The sequence below is a fragment of the Muscardinus avellanarius genome (assembly GCF_963383645.1).
Source record: "Muscardinus avellanarius genome assembly, chromosome: 2".
Taxonomy (NCBI): domain Eukaryota; kingdom Metazoa; phylum Chordata; class Mammalia; order Rodentia; family Gliridae; genus Muscardinus; species Muscardinus avellanarius.
In genome coordinates, this window is record NC_137787.1 from 73,665,474 (window position 1) to 73,685,899 (window position 20,426).

A 20,426-nucleotide genomic window follows, 5' to 3' on the forward strand; every position below is an offset into this window, starting at 1 on the left:
TTCTGTCACATCCCAGCTGACTTGTCCACATTACTTAACCTTTCTGTACACAGGCTTCCTCCTGTGTACAGAGCCCAACAGAGTGGTGCTTGGGGAAAAGTTCCAAACGAGTTGTTGCCGTTATTATTTTTGGCAACCAGATGACAAGGAAAGCCTGCAAGACCAGGGTAAATTCCTGAGGAAAGGGAATGCAGATACCCAGTCTCTAAGTGCCATTCAAAAATGAACAACCAGCCGGGCTTGGCGGCGCACACTTGTAATCCCAGCATTCGGGAGGCTGAAACCGAGAATCGCCGACAACCTCAGCTACTTAGTGAGGCCCTCCACAACTTAGTGAGACCCTGTTTCAAAATAAAGAATAAAAAATAGGGCAGGGGGTGTAGCTTGGAGGTAAAATGCCCCTGGGTTCCATCCCCAGTACTGGAAAAAAAAAAAAAAAAAAAAAAAAAACCTCCCCTCTCTTTCTTTGTCTTTTAGACAGAGTCAAATACCATTCCTCTGCCCAGTATACGTTTCATTGGCTCGAGTCAGAGGCCTGGGTTTTAGTTTTAGCGTCCAGCAGCATGCCTTAGGGTTTGCCAAGCCCTCTGCCCTTCTCCGTCTCAGTCCCCTCGCCCGTTCATACCAGGCTGCAGGAGCTGAAGGCAGATGTCCCTTTCAGATAAGGCCGACCGCGGTGCCCACGTCCATCATCCTCACACCCTGGCTACACCCCAGGCCCCGTGGCCCCCGGGCCCGCCTCTGCCTCGCTCGCGGGCGCCCCCGGCCGGGGTGGCAGAGCCCGGAGCCCGCGAGCCTGGTCCCGCGCCGCCCGCCCGCAGCTGGCCGCGGCGCCTTTATACCCAGCGGGCTGGACGCTCACTAATGTTTAACTCTGGTGGAAACTTGACGAGCCCCGGAGACTCCGCAGCGCGGAGCAGCGGAGCAGGACGCCTGACGCGCCGCTCGCGGTGACTTTGCACCCGGGCTCGGTCTGCGCAGCTCGGAGGAGACGCGAACCATGAAGGTGAGTGGGGGGCGCGGCTCGCTCTCCCCCCCCTCACCCCCCGGGGTCGCGATGGAGATGCCTCTTCGCCCAACTCACCCCAAACCGCCCCGAAGTTCGCGGGAGCGGACCAAAGACTACCTCTAGTTGGAAGCCCCAGGGCCGCTCTAACAGGTGAAACAAAGTCCTGTGGTTCTTCCTGAGCTCTCAGACCTGGGGATTTCTTGCTAGGACCTGGGCACGAGCCCTGCAAGTCCCAGAGAAAGCCGCCCATAAACCCCACGCTCAAACCCTCCCGGACTTCAGGTCTGCAGGGGCAGAGAAGGCGACTCTAACGTGCTCAGAGACCCAGAACTTCACCAAACCCTCCCAGCCCATGCCCTCCCAGCGCGAGGCTCGCCCACCAGCCAACCCCGCTGCCTCTGCAGCAGCCCAGGCCCCGACCCTCGCATCCGGACCCCAGAAAAGGCTTCCTGCTAATTGCCCTCCATCGCCCGGCTTGCAGACACCTTGGAAGGTTCTCCTGGGACTCCTGGGTGCTGCCGGGCTGGTCACCGTCATCACCGTGCCCCTGGTTCTGCTCAACAAAGGCAAGTCTGAAGCATTTGAAAAAAAGATAAGGCAGTTGGAGAAGGGGTCAGGCTCTATCTCACTCTGGGGAGCAAGGAGTTTTGCTTGGGGCTTGGACCAGTGTACCAAGAGATGTCTTTCCTGGCGTGGTTGCTACTTCTAGAACATCGACAAGATTTCCCTCCCAGGGGTCTCCAGTGTTCAGACTGCGAATCTTGCAAATATATACACCAATACAGACTTCCTGAAATTTGGAAAAAGTCTGCATTTCTTGTCATTCCGTTAAATTTAATTTTTTTTAAAAATCTTAATTTTAATTTTTAAAGGTTATGGTTGTAATATTCAAAGAAAAAAACAACCAGTATTTAAAGATCCCAAATGGCAGCAAAAATGTCTTAAGAGGAGGAGAGAAATGATAAAGAAAGCTCCAAAATACACTTTTGCGAAAAGATGTTGCACAGGGAATCTGAGTTCTGTTTTTCTTTTTCTTTTTTTTTTTTTTTCCTTCGGGCATGATAAGAATTCATCAGTTGGGGAATTCAGATGTGAGTATTACATGACCAATTTAGGAATATTGCAGGGCTAAATCATAAAGCTCATGGGCATAATAATATTCAGAGGCGCCTGGAGTCAGTGATGTTTTACTGGATTGTTCTATTTAAAGTCACCTGCATGTCTTTTTAGTTTGCCTAAATGTTCCAGCTTAACTATGGCTTTTCATATAAACCATTCAGATGATGGAATTCACACTGTTGGATATAAACAAGAGAGAATAACTAGTTTGGGTCCTCTCTTGCCTTTTTTCACATTTATATACTTAGTAGTATTGGGAATTGAATGCAGGGCACTCTATGTCTGAGATAGGACCCTAATCCTTTTTAAAATTAATCAATGAGCTAATTTTTTAAATTTTGAAACACAGTGTCACTAAGTTACTGGGCACTGGCCTTGGACCTGCAGTTCTCCTGTCTCAGCTTCTCAAGTATGGGCTTGGCCCATTACACCCGGCCCTTTTTTTCCTTTTACACATTCACTTTCATTTCAGCATTACACGTTCACCCAAAGCAGTCAGCCAACTGTAAATTCCTTTTCTCATTATTTCACTCAATCAGAAATGTCAGTGCTTACAGGGGATCTTCATTCCGACACGGGGACAATTTAGATGGGGAGAAGGGCTTCATCTTGACCTGAAGAGAACAATTTAGGATGAGTTTGTAGAGAAATAATGCACTCTTTTGCCTTGCTACTTCAGAATTGGGGCAAAGATGTCAACAATTAAATAACTGAACAGACTGACCTAGTGATAATGATATTTAGTTAGTGAAACCCGCAGCTATTCCCATTAGACTATTAAAAGTATTTATTTAGCCGGGCGTGGTGGTGCACACTTGTAATCCCCGCACTTGGGAGGTGGAGACAGGAGGATCGCGCAGGTTCGAAGCCGGCCGCGCTGACGTAAGAGACCCTGTTTCAAAAATATAAAATAGGTCTGGGAGTGTAGCCCGGAGGTAGAAGGGCTTCCAGGAACCCCAGTACCACCCCCCCCAAAAAAAGTATTTATTTAGTCTGCTTATGTTAGACTCTTGCCACCAAATTGTTAAGCTGTAATTATTTTTATAAAATGATACTTTTGTTTATTTACTTTTTGTCTGTAGTATTGGGGGTTAAGCCTAGGGGTGTTTTACCTGTGAGCTGTGTCCCCAGCCCTTTTCATTTTTTAAACAGGGTCTCACTAAGTTGCTGAGGACTTTGCTATGTTGCTGAGGCTGGCCTTGAACCTGTGATCCTCCTGTTTCAGCCTCCCAAGTACTGGGGTTACAGGCATGTACTGCCTGATCTAGGACTTTTGTATACTTAAGCAGTAACTCACGTAATCAACCGGCATTGAGTTATGCTCCAGACACTTGCTATATGCTAAAAATACATTGATCAAATTTAATAAATTAGCTCTGATCTTGAAAATAATTGTAGTCTAGTGGTAATATCCAAAAAGTATGATTTATTCTGTGTGTGTGTGTGTGTGTGTGTGTGTGTGTGTGTGTGTGTATCAGTTTCCTGGATAGCCTGTTTGTCTCCATAGTATCACTGAGGCATCTCAGCTGGAAAGAATAGGTAAGACTGAAGATATCAGAACTTCAGGGCTTCAGTTAAGTGAAGTTGGAGGGAATCTTTTACTTCAGTAAGGCACTTGAAACGGCAGTAGTACTTGCCTCTGGGCCTGTATTATGCCCCGGAGGGCAGGTGCACCTTAAGTACACAGATTTAACTTGTTAACTACAGAGATATTCTTTTGTTGAGTAGTGTATACAGACTGGAGAGAAGCTTTCTTGCCCTTTCTTTCCCATAAACAGCGCCTAGTCTCTTCTCCAAATAAAATTTTAAGAATGTTCCCTTAGGGAGGACTTCCTAAGAGACCTATCTGACTCCATCTGACTGCTCTTGGGGTTCAAATTAGAAAGGCTTGGTCAAACTGCGCTGGGGATTAGAAGATAGTCTCCTGGGGAAAGTCAGGGGAGACTTCACACAAGAAGTTTCAGAACATGTAATGACTGTGTGACAGCAGAGACAAAAGATCAGATCCTCTCTTCTGGGATTCTAAAAGGAACCAAGGTCAAAGAGGACGATGGGCAGCGGGAGGAGGACTTAGTTTTCTACCTGCGGATGACAGAGAACAACTGAAGAAATTTGGCCATGCTTGCACTGCTGGTCATGGCAGTGTGAGTGTATGTTGAAACGGAGCAAAGGAAGTGTCATAGACATTTAGAGTGTGGGTTGCAGTTCAGAGGCCATATAGCTCCTCAGAAATGTGAATGCCTAGACTTTGGTAACTGAATAAAGATAAGGAGGGAGGGGATGGGTGGCTAAAGATGGCTCTTGGGCAACTGGGTGGAGATGTAGTTTATACAGAGGCTTATTTATACTCACCATTTCTCCTTGTTGTGTTTCTTCATTTTCCTGTAGGCAGGATAAATACAAAAAGGAAGTCGTTTGTTTCAACTCTTGCCTTATCACAGGGGGCAAAGATGAAAGCTCAGGGGGGTAGCATATTCTTTAAATCAGCAATACCTTTCTTGGGCTGTGCCATGATAAGGGATCCTTACACTGAATCCAGATTCACCGTCAAGTGATGCCCCTTACAGGTCTATGGTTTAACATCAAATAAGAGCAGGGGAGGAGGAAAGGAGGGGAGTGCAGAAGAGGAAAAATACATAAGGGAAGGTGAGGGGAACACTAGGAAGTGAGAAATGAACGACAGGACGAAGACTTGGTAGAAAGACAAAACAAAGACCTCTATTATGTGAAAACCAAAAGGAGGGCAGGCAAGCCAGCTCTTCCTTTAAGAGGTGAATTTAAGAAAAGCTGACTTTAGCAGAGCCTGACACACCCAGACAAGGGAGATGGGAGGTACCTGAGAGGAGAGACAACTGTCAATTTACTTTGGTTTTGGTTTTGTATCTGTTTGTTCTGGTAACTTAAGGGCATTCTACCTCTGAGCTACAGATAGCCAACAGCATCATCCCTATTTTATTTTTTATTTTGAAACAAGGCCTCACTAAGTTACTGAGGCTGGGCTAGAACCTCTTATCCTCCTGTCTCAGCCTCCCAAACACTGGAATTACAGGTGTGTACCATTATGCTGGGCTTCATGAGGTCCGAGGTGGGCATAAAAGCTCCTTTCATTTCTCTAAGCAAAACTCAAAGTTCACCCCATACAACGATTTAAAATTTTATATAATAATTTTCACAATAAAAATAGCACATATGATAAAATAATATATAATAAAATATTGTATTTCATTAAAAAAAATTTAAGCCGGGCGTGGTGGCGCACACTTCTAATCCCCGTGCTTGGGAGGCAGAGTCAGGAGGATCACACAGGTTTGAAGCCAGCCTCGCTGGCTTAAGAGACCTTGTTTCCAAATAAAAATATAAAATATTTTTTATATATTTTATATATTTGTCTGGGAGTATAGCCCAGAGGTAGAGGGTTTCCAGGAACTGCAGTACCAACCAAAAAAATTACTTATTCCATATATAATACATTATATATAATAAAGAATTGTATTTTGTTTTAAAAATTCTACTTATTTCAATTTTTTAAAAAGCTTCTTTTCTTTTTCTTTTTCCTTTTTTTTTTTTTTTTTTTTTTTTTTTTTTGGTAGTATTGGGGATGGAACCCAGGGGCCTTCTACCTCTGGAATACACTCTCAGACCTATTTTCTATTTTATTTGAAAACAGGGTCTTGCTAAGTTGCTGAGAGCCTCACTAAGTAGCTGAGGCTGGCTTCAAACCTGTGTGATTCTCCTGTCTCAGCCTCCCAAGAGTGGGGATGACAAGTGTGCGCCACCACGCCTGGCAAAAGGTTGCATGCTTAAACATTCAATTTCCCATATAGTCAGCAGTCAAACATAGAAAATCAGTTATGTAATTATAAAATCCTCATGGCCTAGTAATATAACTTTCTCACTCAGTATTTGTGATCCCTTTATGTCCCCCTTTCACATTATATTCTATGCTAACATTTGAAATATTAGTCAAATAGTTTTATTATTGAGTTGTATGATGGGATGGAAATATTTTTCTTCTTTTTTTCTGTTTTAGCAGTAAATTTTCTCAATACCTTCTTCAAATTCATAGAAAATCTGACCACTCACACACCCATCAGTAATAAAAGAAACCCTAAATAGAGCAGACAGGAATAATCACAGAGAGAAAAGATACCATCTATGAAGTTTGCCTGAGACAGTCTAGGGTTGATTTCCAGTTGAAAAGGAGTAAGTCTGAATGAAAGCTTTGTATATGTCAGAAGACAGTTTCTGAACAGCAAGCTCTGTAAAGGCCCGAGAGCGGATTCCGGTTAGCTCAGTCCACTATTGTCAACCCTGTGAGTGTTCCTACTGACAGGGCTGGGGCTTTTTCAGGCCAGTGATGTGGGCTTTTGGTTCCCTAGCCATAGTCTGCGCCTTAACTTTTTTCTCTTAGAAATCAGTGCCTGTCTTCTCACAAGGGATCAGAGAGATAGAAAGAGAAGATTGTTTTCCATGTTAATGGTCAGAGAAAGACAGCCATGAAGGGACTGACTAATGCTGGCTTGGTGTATGTCTAATTTTATGAATTAAGAAAGTGTTGAGGGCCTGGGGAAGATGGCTATAAATAATGAGGAGCAGCTGCCTTTTGGAGAAGGCATGCAGAGACTAAATAGTCAACAGGTATTCATTCGCCATGAGCCAGGTATTGGGCTGAGGGCTTTCAATGTATTTCTCATTCAATGCTTAAAACAACATTATGGGGGGTACGGTTTGCATCTTCGTTTGTACAGAAGATTCAAAGAAACTTTGAAAGGGTGTTTAGTTAGTTATCCATTCCTGCAAACTACTCCAAAGCTTGAAACATTTATATCCTATTATCTGGGTTCAGGAACTGGGGAGTGGCTTAGCCTGGAGTCCTGGCTCAGCTCTCTCCTGAGGTTGCCATCAAGACTGAAAGCTCCAGAGGAGTGGGAGGGACCATGTGAGCGCACTCTCATGTGAGGGTTAGCTAGAGCTCAGTTCCCTGCCTTGGGGGCCTCATGGGTAGCAAGGCAGTTTCCTTCTCTAGGAAGAAAGGATCCCTAGAAGGAGCTAAGCAGGAAGCCCCAGACTTGAAGACTCAGAAGTGATAAGTAAAATAAAAAATTAAATGCGAGTAAAATAAAAATAATGTGCATACGGCGGAGTGTGAAAAACACGAGAGAGGTCCGGTACACATGGCATGTAAAGTTTTAATGGCACGGCTCTCCCGGGGATCAGGGCGAGGCACCGTGGGGCCCGCGCGCCTGTCCGAAGCTTGAGGACGCGGGCTCTCCTTTTAAAGGCATGCATCCCGCGAGATGAGGGTTTACTCGCGGGAATGCCCAATTCTCGCGGGGGTTTCAGCCCCTCCCTTGCCCTGCAGAGGTCATGTGACACAAAGTCACATGAGTGCAGGACCCAACTAAACATTCCGGCCTTTTGATGGTAGGGATAATGGATGACGTTGGACCCTCTAGCTTCTTCCTGCTGTCAAGGGGCGTCGTCAGGGGCCCCAGGCCGGGAGGAGTCGGGAGTCCAGTCCCCCAGAAGGGGGTGCAGGTGGGTGCATAGCTGCAGTGCGAACTGGAGGTTACCCTGGACAGCTTAGTGATGTGCGCTTGAGGAGGCTTGAACAGGCAAGGGCTATTAAAGAAAAAAACAAATCATGAGATTGAGCAGGCGACCAAAAAGGAGACTGGCTTACTCAGTACCTGGAGAGCTACCCTGAGCTGGCAAAGAGGATGGAGGTTGAGGGATCCAGGAGCCGTCAGTCTTCAGCCAGGCTGAGTAGGGCCAGCGGCAGGGCCTGGTCTGGAAAGGTGCTCCCCCTGTGTTGAGGCACCTGGGGCTCACCCTTTTCCAAGGGCACTGTTCCAGTGGCCCTCCTGGCCACACGCCGAGCAGTCTGATTGGTAGGCGTGGCTTTGCCCCACTTGAGGCAGGCTCCTGGAGGTAGTTGTTGTTGCAGTCCTCCACACCTAGGTGGCGCTCCAGGGGGCTGAGCCGCCACCGCCAGCCAAAGGGCAGCTACCAGGGATCTGCTTTTTGGCAAAGTCGGAGTGTATGCTCCATTTCCACCTGTTTCTCTCTGGAATTAAAACTTAGATGCTATGTTAAGGTTCTGTCAGCTGTGACGGACCTATACTCACAAAGAGCGCGTCCCGGGGCTGGTGTCCGGCAAGAATGGCAATGCAGACTCCCCACGGGCAGAGGGTGTCGCCCCAGCCCCGGCGTTTCCCACAGCACCTAGGGCGCGCCCACGCGGGCCGCCCAGCAAAATTGCAGTCTGGCGCGGGCCAAGATGGCGACTGTGACATCACCAGGCAGTGACTACGCGCCATCACAAAATGGCAGCTGGCGGGAAAATAAATGGAAGCTGATGGGGGAGAGCATTTGGAAGGATACCAGACCGCTTATAAAAGTTCCTAACTATTCCTGGGCCACCGCAACCTATTTCCCAACTCGTATCAAGGCAGACAGGCTCTCAGGGCATCTGCTAGTATAAAGGTTCGACTCCCCATAATTGGTTCGCGGGCGGAAACGAAGAACAGGAAATGGGCGTCCCCGATTTCCCTGCTCAATCGTTCGGAAACAGAGGTTAAGAGATAGGGAAGAACGTCTTCATTCCTTCTCAAAACCGGAGGATGACCTGGTCATCCGCAGCGTGGTCCCAGTGGACCGGGGGACAATGGGTCACCAAGCACTTGGATTTTAAGGTCCCAGTGGACCGGAAGACCCAAGTCCGGAACCCGCTAACCAAGGGAAGGAGGCAGTTTACCGGAGTATAGTGATGTCGACCAGCGCTGGCTGTAACAAGCGCTGAGAAGCTGCTGGGGGCGCGGTGGAGCCAGGGCGCGCGGATGCCGGTGGCTGGTGTGGACGGCACTGGCGGCTGGTGCAGGTGGGATCAGTGGGGGTGCGCAGGCGGCATGGCTTGCCGGGCCCGCGGCGTGGAGACAAAATGGCTTCCAGGCACACGCCAGACGTTGAGGCTGGGCCCCGAGGAGCACCGCCAGTGAGCCTGGCTCGGGGCGGGTGGGGCAAACTGGCCAGAGGTCCCGGCGGTGACCGGAGAACCAAGCTGGAACGGTGCTTTAGGAGGTACAAGCGGCAGGCAGAGGTCCTGGCCCGCGCAGGCAGTTGGCAGGCAGAGCAAGTGCCAAGCTGCCTGGCTCGGGCCAGAAAGATGGCCGCCGACTCCTAGGATTGGTTAGGAGTGGAAAGTGGGAGGGATTAAAGATTGTGAGGCCTCCAGTGAGGCCATGAGGTGGGAGGGGTTAAAGATGGCGAGGCCTCCAGTGAGGCCATGAGGTGGGAGGGGTTAAGGATGGCGAGGCCTCCAGTGAGGCCATGAGGTGGGAGGGGTTAAGGATGGCGAGGCCTCCAGTGAGGCCATGAGGTGGGAGGGGTTAAGGATGGCGAGGCCTCCAGTGAGGCCATGAGGTGGGAGGGGTTAAGGATGGCGAGGCCTCCAGTGAGGCCATGAGGTGGGAGGGGTTAAGGATGGCGAGGCCTCCAGTGAGGCCATGAGGTGGGAGGGGTTAAGGATGGCGAGGCCTCCAGTGAGGCCATGAGGTGGGAGGGGTTAAGGATGGCGAGGCCTCCAGTGAGGCCATGAGGTGGGAGGGGTTAAAGATGGTGGGGCCAAGATGGCGGCCCCCCAGTGATTCCACGTGTGCAAGATGGCGGGCCAAAGCTGGCGACCCCCCCCCCCCCAGTAATCCCATGTGGCTGCTTACCGGAATGGCCAGGCCCAGGCAGCAGGGGTGGGCAGGCACAGGGTGAAGGGCGCCAGGGCGCGAGTCCGAGTGGAGGAACCAGCTGGAGCGCGGGCTGGACTTGGCGGGCTGGGGGCTGTTTAGCAGAGTGGCGGCCGCCTAGATGGAGGAGGCAGGCGGCCCCGGCAGGCGGGTCTAAGCAACGCCAGGCGTGGAGAAGACATAGGTGCGCGGTGTGGCGCAGTCCGCGGGCGGCGCGGTCCCATTCCAGCGGCGGGCGGCGTGGGCAGGCGGGAACGGCGGTTTTAGGAGGTCCAAGCGGCAGGCAGAGGTCCTGGCCCGTGCAGGAGGTAGTCCACGCAGGCACGGGGCGGCAGCGGCGGCAGTGGTGGGAGCAACGCCTGCAAGCGGAGCGCTGGTGTGGGACCTCACAGTCGAGCTGCTGGCGGGTCGGAGAGTCCGGGGCTCAAAAAGAGAGTAAAAATAAAAAGAGAAAACAGAAAAAAAAAAAAAGGAAAAAAATGGGGAGGGACCCAAGAGTTCTCCCGGTTCGGCACCAAATGATAAGTAAAATAAAAAATTAAATGCGAGTAAAATAAAAATAATGTGCATACGGCGGAGTGTGAAAAACACGAGAGAGGTCCGGTACACATGGCATGTAAAGTTTTAATGGCACGGCTCTCCCGGGGATCAGGGCGAGGCACCGTGGGGCCCGCGCGCCTGTCCGAAGCTTGAGGACGCGGGCTCTCCTTTTAAAGGCATGCATCCCGCGAGATGAGGGTTTACTCGCGGGAATGCCCAATTCTCGCGGGGGTTTCAGCCCCTCCCTTGCCCTGCAGAGGTCATGTGACACAAAGTCACATGAGTGCAGGACCCAACTTAACAAGAAGCAGCAGCTGTGGATGACTTCTGCTGTATGTTTTGGTCGTGCAGACCAACTCTGACTTTACACAGGGACATGAGGGACTGCGGGCGAGGGCCACTGAACCACCCTGGAGGGTGGCTATGGAAGGAGTTGAGGAGCCGGCTCAGCAGTTAGGATTCACACTTAGACAATTCACTCTCCAGTGTTATTCGATGCTGTTAAACAATACAACATTTTGTTAGCTTGTGGTCAAGTATAAAATCAACTTGGCCTTAAGAGTGTAATTTGTTGCAACTTCTCCAATATATGACTATATTCTAATTTCCTGATTGTTAATCTCCATATTCTAAGTGTTCCGAGGAAAACATACACTAAGTGTTCAGAGAAACTGATGTTTCTGTTCCTACATAAGTTGGATATAGGCAACTTCCAGCCGAGAATTGACATCTCCTGCTTTTCCTTGTTTTCTTTTTGGTGGTTCTGGGGGTTGAACCCAGGGCCTCACATATGCTAAACACACTCTTACAGTTCCTACATCCCTGGCCAGAAATTCCATGCTTTTGAATAGTCTTATTAAGAAGTCTTATTAAGAAGTCTTATTAAGTCTTATTAGTAGTAGCCAGGTCAGCCTCAGCAATTTAGCATACCTCTCAGCAACTTGGTAAGATCCCGTTCCCAAATAAATAACAAATAAATAAATAAGAATGGGGGTATTTCTCAGAGTTAGAGTCTCTCCTGTTTAAGCCCCAGTAGCCCACAACACATACACCAAAAAAATTTTTTAATGAAAGAGAAGTGTTAGTAGTAATAATGCATCTAGATTTGTTTAATTTCACTTAATTATCCTTGCCTTGTGATGAAAATTATTTTATTTTATCTCAGAACAATGTACTTGGGAGAGATATATTAATATCTTGATGTTTTATACCTGAAGAAATCGAGTCACAGAAAGGGGCTTGTAAGTAGATACCGAAGTGTATCTGACTTCTCTTCCCTGAGCCTCCAAGTTCTCATAAATAACTGATCTAAAGAAATGCTTCAGTGGTAGTTTTCTGGAGTTAATGTTTAATCATCACTTTATGGCTGGATGCTAATCCTTTCATTGTTGTAAATCAATATCTTGTAAAGATTTTTACCTTTAGTCTTCACAGCTCCATTATGACCTCCCAAAGGTGTGTCACTTGGTTTAAGAATAACTCAAAACCACAAAACTAGAACTTCTGAGCAAGCTGTTTTATTGTTTTCCAAGTATTCCATTTTCAGTTTTATATTATACTTCAAAAGTATAACTTCATAGGAAGGTTTTTGAAACTTAAATATAGACCTTTCTTTAATGGCACCTCTTTAGGTACACATTTCTCTGTTATTTGTTCCACTGGGTAAGCAAGTAGACTCCTGAGCGTATGGCACACAGTCAGCACCTAAGGCCCAAGAGAGTGATTTAAGGCTGAGGCCAAGCCATCAGGGGTTTCACTCCTGCCATCCCAGAGCCATGGTAGTTCTTGATGTACAATAGAAGGTAACATGAAGAAGGGGCTGGGCATCGAGTAGAAACCCTCACCTACCTCTCCTGGCTTAACACCGAGTCCCCTAACATTGAGCAAGAGGGCTGCTGTCACCCTGGTACCATCTCTGTGGGCTGGGACTCTGTTTTTTTGTTTTTCTTAGGATTTTTTCCCCCTACCGGGGATTGAATCCAGGGACATTTTACCTCCCAGCTATGCACCAAGCATTTTTTTTTAAACAAGGTCTTACATAGTTCCTGAGGCTGGCCTCGAACCTGTGATCTTCCTCTCAGCCTTCTAAGTACTGGGATTACAGGCATGTACCACCACACCCAGACTCTAGCTCAGGACTGTGAGTTTCAAGGATGACTCTTATTTTCCCATTATATTCCTTTATTCTTTTATTCCATTCAGGAAAATTCTTTCAGTTTGAGATTTAAAACCTGTTCAGTACTAATGTCCTGAAGTAGCCAAAGGCAGTATTTCTCAATTCAGCAGTTTTCGAATGCTTCCTGCGTATCAGGCATTGCTGCAGGTGAGGGGAGATGGCCCTACGTGATCCAGGCGAGGGCTCTGCTTCCCTGAACTTATGATCAGTGGGGAAGGCAGAGGATAGGCAAGGGCAGAAGTAATTGCAGAGAGTAATGAGCACTAGGACAAAAGCAGAGTGTCTAGAAAGAACTCAGGGACCAAGTATGGTTTGAACCCCTAAAGGGTTTAAGGAAGAATGTGGCATGACCTCATTTACATTTCAAAAATATGACTCTGACTCCTGTGTGTATAATGGTTGGAATTAGTGTGTGCAGGTAAGAGATAGCAGCTTGGATAAGGGCAGTAGCATTGAAGATAAAGACGCTTTTGTTTTCTTAAATGAGATATATTTCAGAGGTACAACAATGTACAGGAATGTGAAGAATGAGGAAAGAGATGACTCCTTAAACTGCTGGCTACCTAGCCGCTAAAGTAAAGACTTTATTATTGTTATTATCATTATTATTAGTAGTAGTGTTAGTGTGTAGTAGTAGTAGTAGTAGTAGTAGTAGTAGTAGTAGTAGTAGTACCAGGTATTGAATCCAGGGGCATTCTACTTCTGAGATATACCCCCAGCTCTACTGTATTTTTTTATTTTGAAACAGAGTTTTGCTAAGTTGCTGAGGGATTTACTATATTACTGAGGCTGGCTTCAAACTTGTGATCCTCCTATCTTAGCCTCCCAAGTGCTTGAATTACAGGTGAGCACCAGCATGCCCGGCTTGAAGTGGAGAATTGTTTCCTGCCTCCGTAGCTATTTCTTTCCCACAAGAGCTAATCTTCAGAGGTTTCTTTGGTTTACCTCCCTCATCTTGCCACATCAGCCTCCCCTTTTCAATACCAGTCTTAGGGGGCCTTCTATATCATAATTCATCCAGCACAGACTTGGCAACAGAAGTAAATCTCCAATTTAGCAAGCATTTAATGAGTATTTTCTATGTGCGGGGCACCTTGCCCTTAGGAATATAAAATGATAGCTATTGCCTTGTCCTCAATTCACAGTATGAAAGGAAACATAAAAATTAATTGTAATCAAATTAGCTAAATGCCCTCTTAGTAAATGATCAAAGTGCTGTGGAAACATTCACAAGCAAATATAAACGCTGTCTGGGGGAAGTCTGTGTGGAAACCAACCGGGCATGAAGGGTTAATAATTAGTGTTCCTGGATATAGTCCTTCCAATCCTCAGGCCACCAGACTGTCAGGCCAGCAGCTCATCTTCATGTTCAATGCTCAGCAGTTTGCAGCCCCCTGATTCGGTACAAAGATTTTATCAGTTAGGATGTTTTGAGATGTGAGTAACACAATACCAGACCAGAAGTTGTTTAAAGGACAGAGCCTTCAGTATTATCTTCTTGTTGGCAGCTTGTGAAACTGAAAGTTCTGAGTTTTTCAATGCAGTGACCCAACCACATCTTCAAGGACCTGAGGTTTTTCCATCTCTCAGCTCCACCACCCACCACCACCACCACCTGCTATCCGCCACCCGCTGACACTGGCTTTTTTGTTTGTTTGTTTGTTTTTTGTGTACTGAGGATGGAACCCAGGGGCATTCTACGTCCAAGCTACACCCCCAGCCCTGTTTGTTTTTTTTTTAATTCCTTACTTTGAAACAGGGTCTCACTGAGTTGCAAAGGGCCTCACTAAGACTAAGAAGCTGAGGCTGGCCGCATACCCCGATGCTCCTGTCTCAGCCTCCCAAATGCTGGGATTACAAGCTGTGCCACCATGCCTGGCTCCGATTTTTGTTCTTAAACTTTTCCTTTCCTGGGGAAGATGGCTATATAGGCCCGCATACCACTTGTTCACACAGCTCTTTCCCAGGGAAGAAGAGCATGCACACTCTTCGCTATTCGTGGTCTGTTAAATGGAGCGATTTCTGTCTTACTGGTTAGACATGTGGCCCTTGTCCAATTTTAAAAGGAATGTATCATCATGATCGGACTAGATTAACCAAGACTCAGCTTTGCGGGGCTGAAGAGGAACTTCCTTCCTCAGCCCATGGAAAGGGAATTGAGAATTCTGAAAGACAGAAAAGGAATAGTCTCTGGAGGTATATCAGATATCATGCTATTGCTTTCTTTTCATTAAGTTAGAAAGATTTAATTTTCTACCAAGAGAGGACATGCATCAAGCTAGCTCTAGTCTCCAGCTTATCAAATGCTATAATTTTCTCCTTCTTTTCTTTTTTTCACTTTCTTTCCTAAACACCTGGGGTTTATTGCAAAACAGTGTGTTTTGATGCTTCCTTTCATTTTTTAATTTCAAGGACATTTTGTTTTCTCTTACTATCTTAAGTGGTCAAGGGAAGAACTGGATAAGCAATACTTAAAGTCTGAGGCAGCAGGGTGTGGTGGTGCACACTTGTAATCCCAGTGACTTGGGAGGCTGAGACAGGAGGATCACAGGTTCATAGCCAACCTCAGCTACTTAGTGAGGCCCTCTGCAACTTAATAAGAACCTCTTTTAAAACAAAGAATTTTTTTTTAAAAAAAAGAAATATGTCTGGGAGTATAGCTCAGAAGTAGAATGCCCCTGGATTCAATCTCCAGTACAGCAAAAAAAGAAAGAAGGAAAGAAAGAAAGAAAGAAAGAAAGAAAGAAAGAAAGAAAGAAAGAAAGAAGAGACAATCGAGAAGGTCAGACATGTGAGTAAAATTACTCATTTTCTCATTAAAAATATTTGTAAACTATCATATTCAATCCAATCCATAGTGGAAAAAAGTGGCGGAAATCATAAACATAAAGTGGACAAGGATTTTTAAAAGATGATAAAAAATTAGATCAGTAAAAGTTAACTTATGAAGGCAGGACTTGAAATAATTAATGGCCATGTAAATAAAACAAGGAAGCAAATAAAAACAAACGAACCTCACAGTATCTAGAGAGTATAACTTAAATTTTGCTTGGAGAAAGAAATCTAATTAATGACTCAAATTTGTGTTGCCAAATTTCCGGGGCGGGGGAAGTTAATTTGCATGGTAATAATTTCATCTGAATGAAAGTGGTTCCGAAAGGAAAATCAAGAACCCACCCTCTGGTGGCCCCAGTCCTTCCAAGCAACTGTCCTACCTTCTCCCCAAAGCTCGCTTGCCCACTCCTCCTGGAAGATGATCCCACGTACCCCTGCCCTCAAGCCTCCAACACTCCCTTCCCATGCTCATTCCAAACCCAGGACCTTGCCTCCTGGTTTGTTTGTTTGTTTTTTTCTCTTTTATTTTTATACTTTGATTGGTCCATTATAGTTTCACATCATAAAGCAGTTCATGGTGATACTGACACACGTGCACACAGCACTTGGTGGGCCTTTCCCGGCTCCCTCCCCAACCCCTTCCCCATACAGGATATTGAGACTGGCATTGCTCTTCTCAAGTATGTCCGTAACACCAATGGAAGTATTTCCTTCATTGATTCTCCCTCCCTGCCTTCCTCCCCCATAGCCTTCACTCCTCTTCTTCTCCGTTATCTAAGCTCCCTCTAGTCTTCCCTTTTGCTCCTTAGCTCCCACATATGAGAAAAAACATATGACCCTTCACTTTTCCTGACTGGCTAATCTCATTTCACGTAATAGTCGCCAGGTCCACCCGTTTTCTTGCAAATGACATCATTTTGTTTGTCTTGATTGCCAAGTAGAATTCCATTATATATGTATTCTATAATTGTGTAATCCATTCATCTGTTGATGAACACCTGTGTTGGTTCTATAATTTGGCTGTTGTGAATTATGCTGCTATAAACATTTGCTTCCTGTTTTAATAAGTAAACTGAAGCGCTTTTGTTCTGTTTTGTTTTTGGTGCACAGTATTGAACCCAGGGGCATTCTACCTCCAAGCTACACCACTGGCGCTTTTATTTATTTTTTGTTTTGCTTTGTTTTGTTTTTTGAAACAGGGTCCCCTATGTGGTGAGTGTCTTGCTAAACTGCTGAGATTGGCCTCAAACCTGCTAATCCTCCTGTCTCAGCCTCCCAAGTATTGTAATTAAAAGTGTGTGCCCTCCAGCTCTCAACTCTCTTAGTTTTTCTTCTATCTCACCACCTGCCCACTTCCTCATTCCCCTCTAGGTCTCAGCTGGGTGTGGTAGTGCATACCTGTACTGCCAGCACTTAGGAGGCTGACACTGGAGAATCATAGGCTTGAGGACAGTCTCGGGAACTTGTTGAGATTCTATTCCTTTATTTATTTATTTATTTATTTATTTATTTATTTATATTTATTTATTTATTTATTTATTTTGATATTGCGGATGGAACCTAGAGGCATTCTACTTCTGAGCTACATCCCCAGCCCTATTTTTATTCTTTAATTTTTGAAACAAGGTCTCACTAAGTTGCAGAAGGCTTCATTAAGTAGCCAAGGCTGGCTGTGAACCTGCAATCCTCCTGTCTCAGCCTCCCAAGTACTGGGATTACAAGTGTGTGCCACCACACCCAGCTAGTGAGATCCTATTTCAAAATTAAAAAAAAAAAATTAAAAAACTAAAAAGGGCTGGGGTATGTAGCTCAGAAGTAGAATCCCCTAGGCTTGAAGGTAGAATCTCCTAGGCTCAGTTCCCAGTATACATGCAAGTATACACGCCTACCTTAACCACAAGGCCTTTCCAACCATGTTGTCAAAAACAGGAACATCCCCAAACGGACTCCTCTCCCTTCTCTGTTTTTTTTTTTTTTTTTCTCTACAGTACTCATTACTCTCTAACATGCCACTGCTTGCTCTGTGTTCAGACGTCTTCGCCCCATTAGGATGCAAGCTTCACGAGGGCAGTTTCTCGTTGTTTACCTGCTGTTATAGCTCTATTGGCTAGAACATTGACTAATACAGTGTGGCAAATATTTGATAATTTTCTCTTTTTTTTTTTTGCAGTACTGGGGATTGAACCTAGAGGCATTCTACCTCTGAGCTATACCCTTAGCCCTATTTTTTATTCTTTATTTTGAAATATTGTCTCATTAAGTTGTAGAGGGCCTCACTAAGTAGATGAGGTTGGCCTTGAACCTGTAATCCTCCTGTCTCCAACTCCCAACTCCTGGGATTATAAACATGTGCCACCACACCCAGCTAATTTTTTTTTTTTTTTTTTTTTTTTTTTTGCGGGTCTGGGCGGGGAACCCAGGGGCATTCGACCTCCGAGCTACACCTCCTGCCCTATTTTTTATTCTTTATTTTGAAAACAGGTCTCACTGAGTTGCAGAGGGCCTCACTAAGTAGCTGAGGCTGTCCGCGAACCACGATCCTCAGGTCTCAGCCTCCCGAATGCTGGGATTACAAGCATGCGCCACCATGCCCGGCTATCCAGCTAATATTTGATAAATTCAAAAAATTATCTTAATAGCTCACATAAGAATGTGTGTGTGTGTGTGTGTGTGTGTGTGTGTGTGTGTGTCTGTTTTACTGGAGATTAAATCCAGAGACATTCTATCTCTGCACTGCACCACCACTCTATTTTATTCTTCTTGAAACAGGGTTTCACTAGGTTGCAGAGGGCCTCACTGAGTTGCTGAGGCAAGCCATGAACCTGTGATACTCCTGTCTCAGCTTCCCAAGTACTAGAATTACAAATATCTGTGTGCCACCACACTCGACTACTGAAATATTTTTGACAAAACTTTGTTTATGTGTATGGCACTGGGGATTGAACCCAGGGGCATTCTACCTCCAAGGTACCACTCCCAGCCCTGTATTATTTTTATTTTGAAACAGTCTCACTAGAATGATGAGAATTTCACTACTTGCTGAGGCTGTCCTCAAACCTGCCATCATCTTGTTTCAGTCTCTCAAGTACTGGGATTTCAAGTGTGTGCCACCACTCCCAACTAGAGAAATAGTTTTGATAAACTTTTCTAATGTTGCAGAAATTCCAGTTACAGCACTTACATTCATAACTACAGGATCAAATCATCCAAGGCTAGATCAGATATACTTACTATTTGTAGAGTACAGTTCTAGCTGCTATTCAGTAAAGATAGAACACATTCATTCTCCTGGCTTATTTTTAGTCTAGTAAAGACTCCAGGTTAAGTATTTAAATATGATATAAAATTTCTTGGTCAACTGGCAAGGTCTGGCTTAGGAAATAAGCATCAAAGAAGATGAGGAGGAAGAAATAAGGTATGGACTAAGAGTAAGGGGCAGATCGAAAGTCATGGAGAGTGGTGAAAAAATGAAGGCTGTGGGTAGAGCTGGTATGTTTGGAAAGCCTGTCAATGGCACCAGAGGAGAAGCAAGGAGGAGGCTGCAAGATCAGCAACGATTTTACCGAGACAGATAACTCCCTTTGCACATCTGAGGACAGCGCAGAGGTGAGCGGTGGAAAGAAACTGAAGATGTTTGAAAGGGAAGAGATGAGACAACCGGGAGTCCCATGGGAGCCAAGAAGCCAAGGATCCGAGACACAGATTGGGAGAGCTGACAGGAAGGAAGGCAGCCTCTCCCCTGAGTTGCAGGGACTGGGTAAACAATGCGCGGAAGGACAGATAGCCCAGAAATGATGGGCACGATAGAAAACCAGCCCTTAGCATGACTTTTGCTGTGAAAGGAATTATCGATTCTTTCTGTTGGATTATTTTATACTCTTTTCAAACTGTATATTACAAGGTCTGCATTATTTGGCACTGTGTGCTATTTAAAATCTAGGGAACATACACACATACACACAAAAAAAAAAGGAAGAAAAGAAAGAAACCTATCTTGAAGCTTACATGCCTACTCTCTGAAGAGTTTAGGGAAAAGATGATAAAGTTAGGGGCTCTGCCAAGGAAAGGAGAATAAGGATGGTGTAAATTCCTGTCCAGGATGTCACAGAGCTGCTATCCTTAATGTGGTTCAGAGGGGGGAAAAAAGAGTCTAGGATTAAGAGTGTTGGCACCCTTTTGACTTTAGAGCACTAGAACAAGTTAAGGTTTCAACAGGCTGCCTATTTAAATTAGCTGCAAACATTGAATTCACACTTTTATGAAGCCTAATTCATCTCCACCAACTCACTAGAACTGCCAGCATAGCGTGCGCCGTGTGCGATCACTCTCCCAAATATTTAGAAAGGTTTCCAAGAGTGGTTTTAACCATCAGCTTTGGAGTTATGTTGCCTGGTTCAAATATGGTTTGGGTGCATATGAATCAAGAGACCTTGGCTGTGCCTGTCTGGGTCTCAGCCTCCTTATCTATAAATTGGAATGGGAATAGGAATAATAAATGAGTTAACCAAAGTACACAACGCCTAGAACTGCCCAGCATACTGAAGGAGCTGTATCAGAATCCATAAATATCATTCTTTGTGTATTCTTAACGTTTTGGTTCCAGAGGCAGGTACTAAAGTAACATTTGTCTCACACTCCTGAAAGCTTTATCTGAAAAATACAGGAAAAGGGGCAATTTCTGTGACAATTTCGCTTCCCAATGATTGTATTTCCTTATATCCCGGAAGGCAAACATTTGTCACAAAGAGTAGCCTTGTTGATTATACTTAGAAATCTTTCTTGAAAGTTGAATGAGCTGGTATTAGAGCTACCAGCTTCCCTAAATGCTGGCGTCCTTTCATTGATTTTCCTTTCCATGCCAGTAGATCATTCCTCATTTGCAAGGTGGCACCCTCCATTGAGGTCTCTTGCAACTATTTTTAAAATATTTGTCATGAGAAAACAGCCTTGTGCTCAAATAGCTGCATGCTTTGAGGGCCAGTGGGTCATGTATAATACACTTAAGATG

General features: G+C 45.6%; 1 protein-coding gene across 1 annotated transcript in view; it reads left to right on the forward strand.

Moving 5' to 3' along the window:
• Window positions 1–1,000: 1,000 nt before the first annotated feature.
• The window catches only part of DPP4 (dipeptidyl peptidase 4), a gene marked incomplete at both ends in the record, with an annotated part of 95,298 nt that continues 75,872 nt past the window's right edge, over window positions 1,001–20,426 (forward strand). The window contains 2 exons of the mRNA XM_080689390.1: window positions 1,001–1,131; window positions 1,190–1,575. Coding sequence (XP_080545516.1) covers window positions 1,001–1,131; window positions 1,190–1,575 — 517 coding nt within the window. The remainder of the gene's footprint in view (window positions 1,132–1,189; window positions 1,576–20,426) is intronic.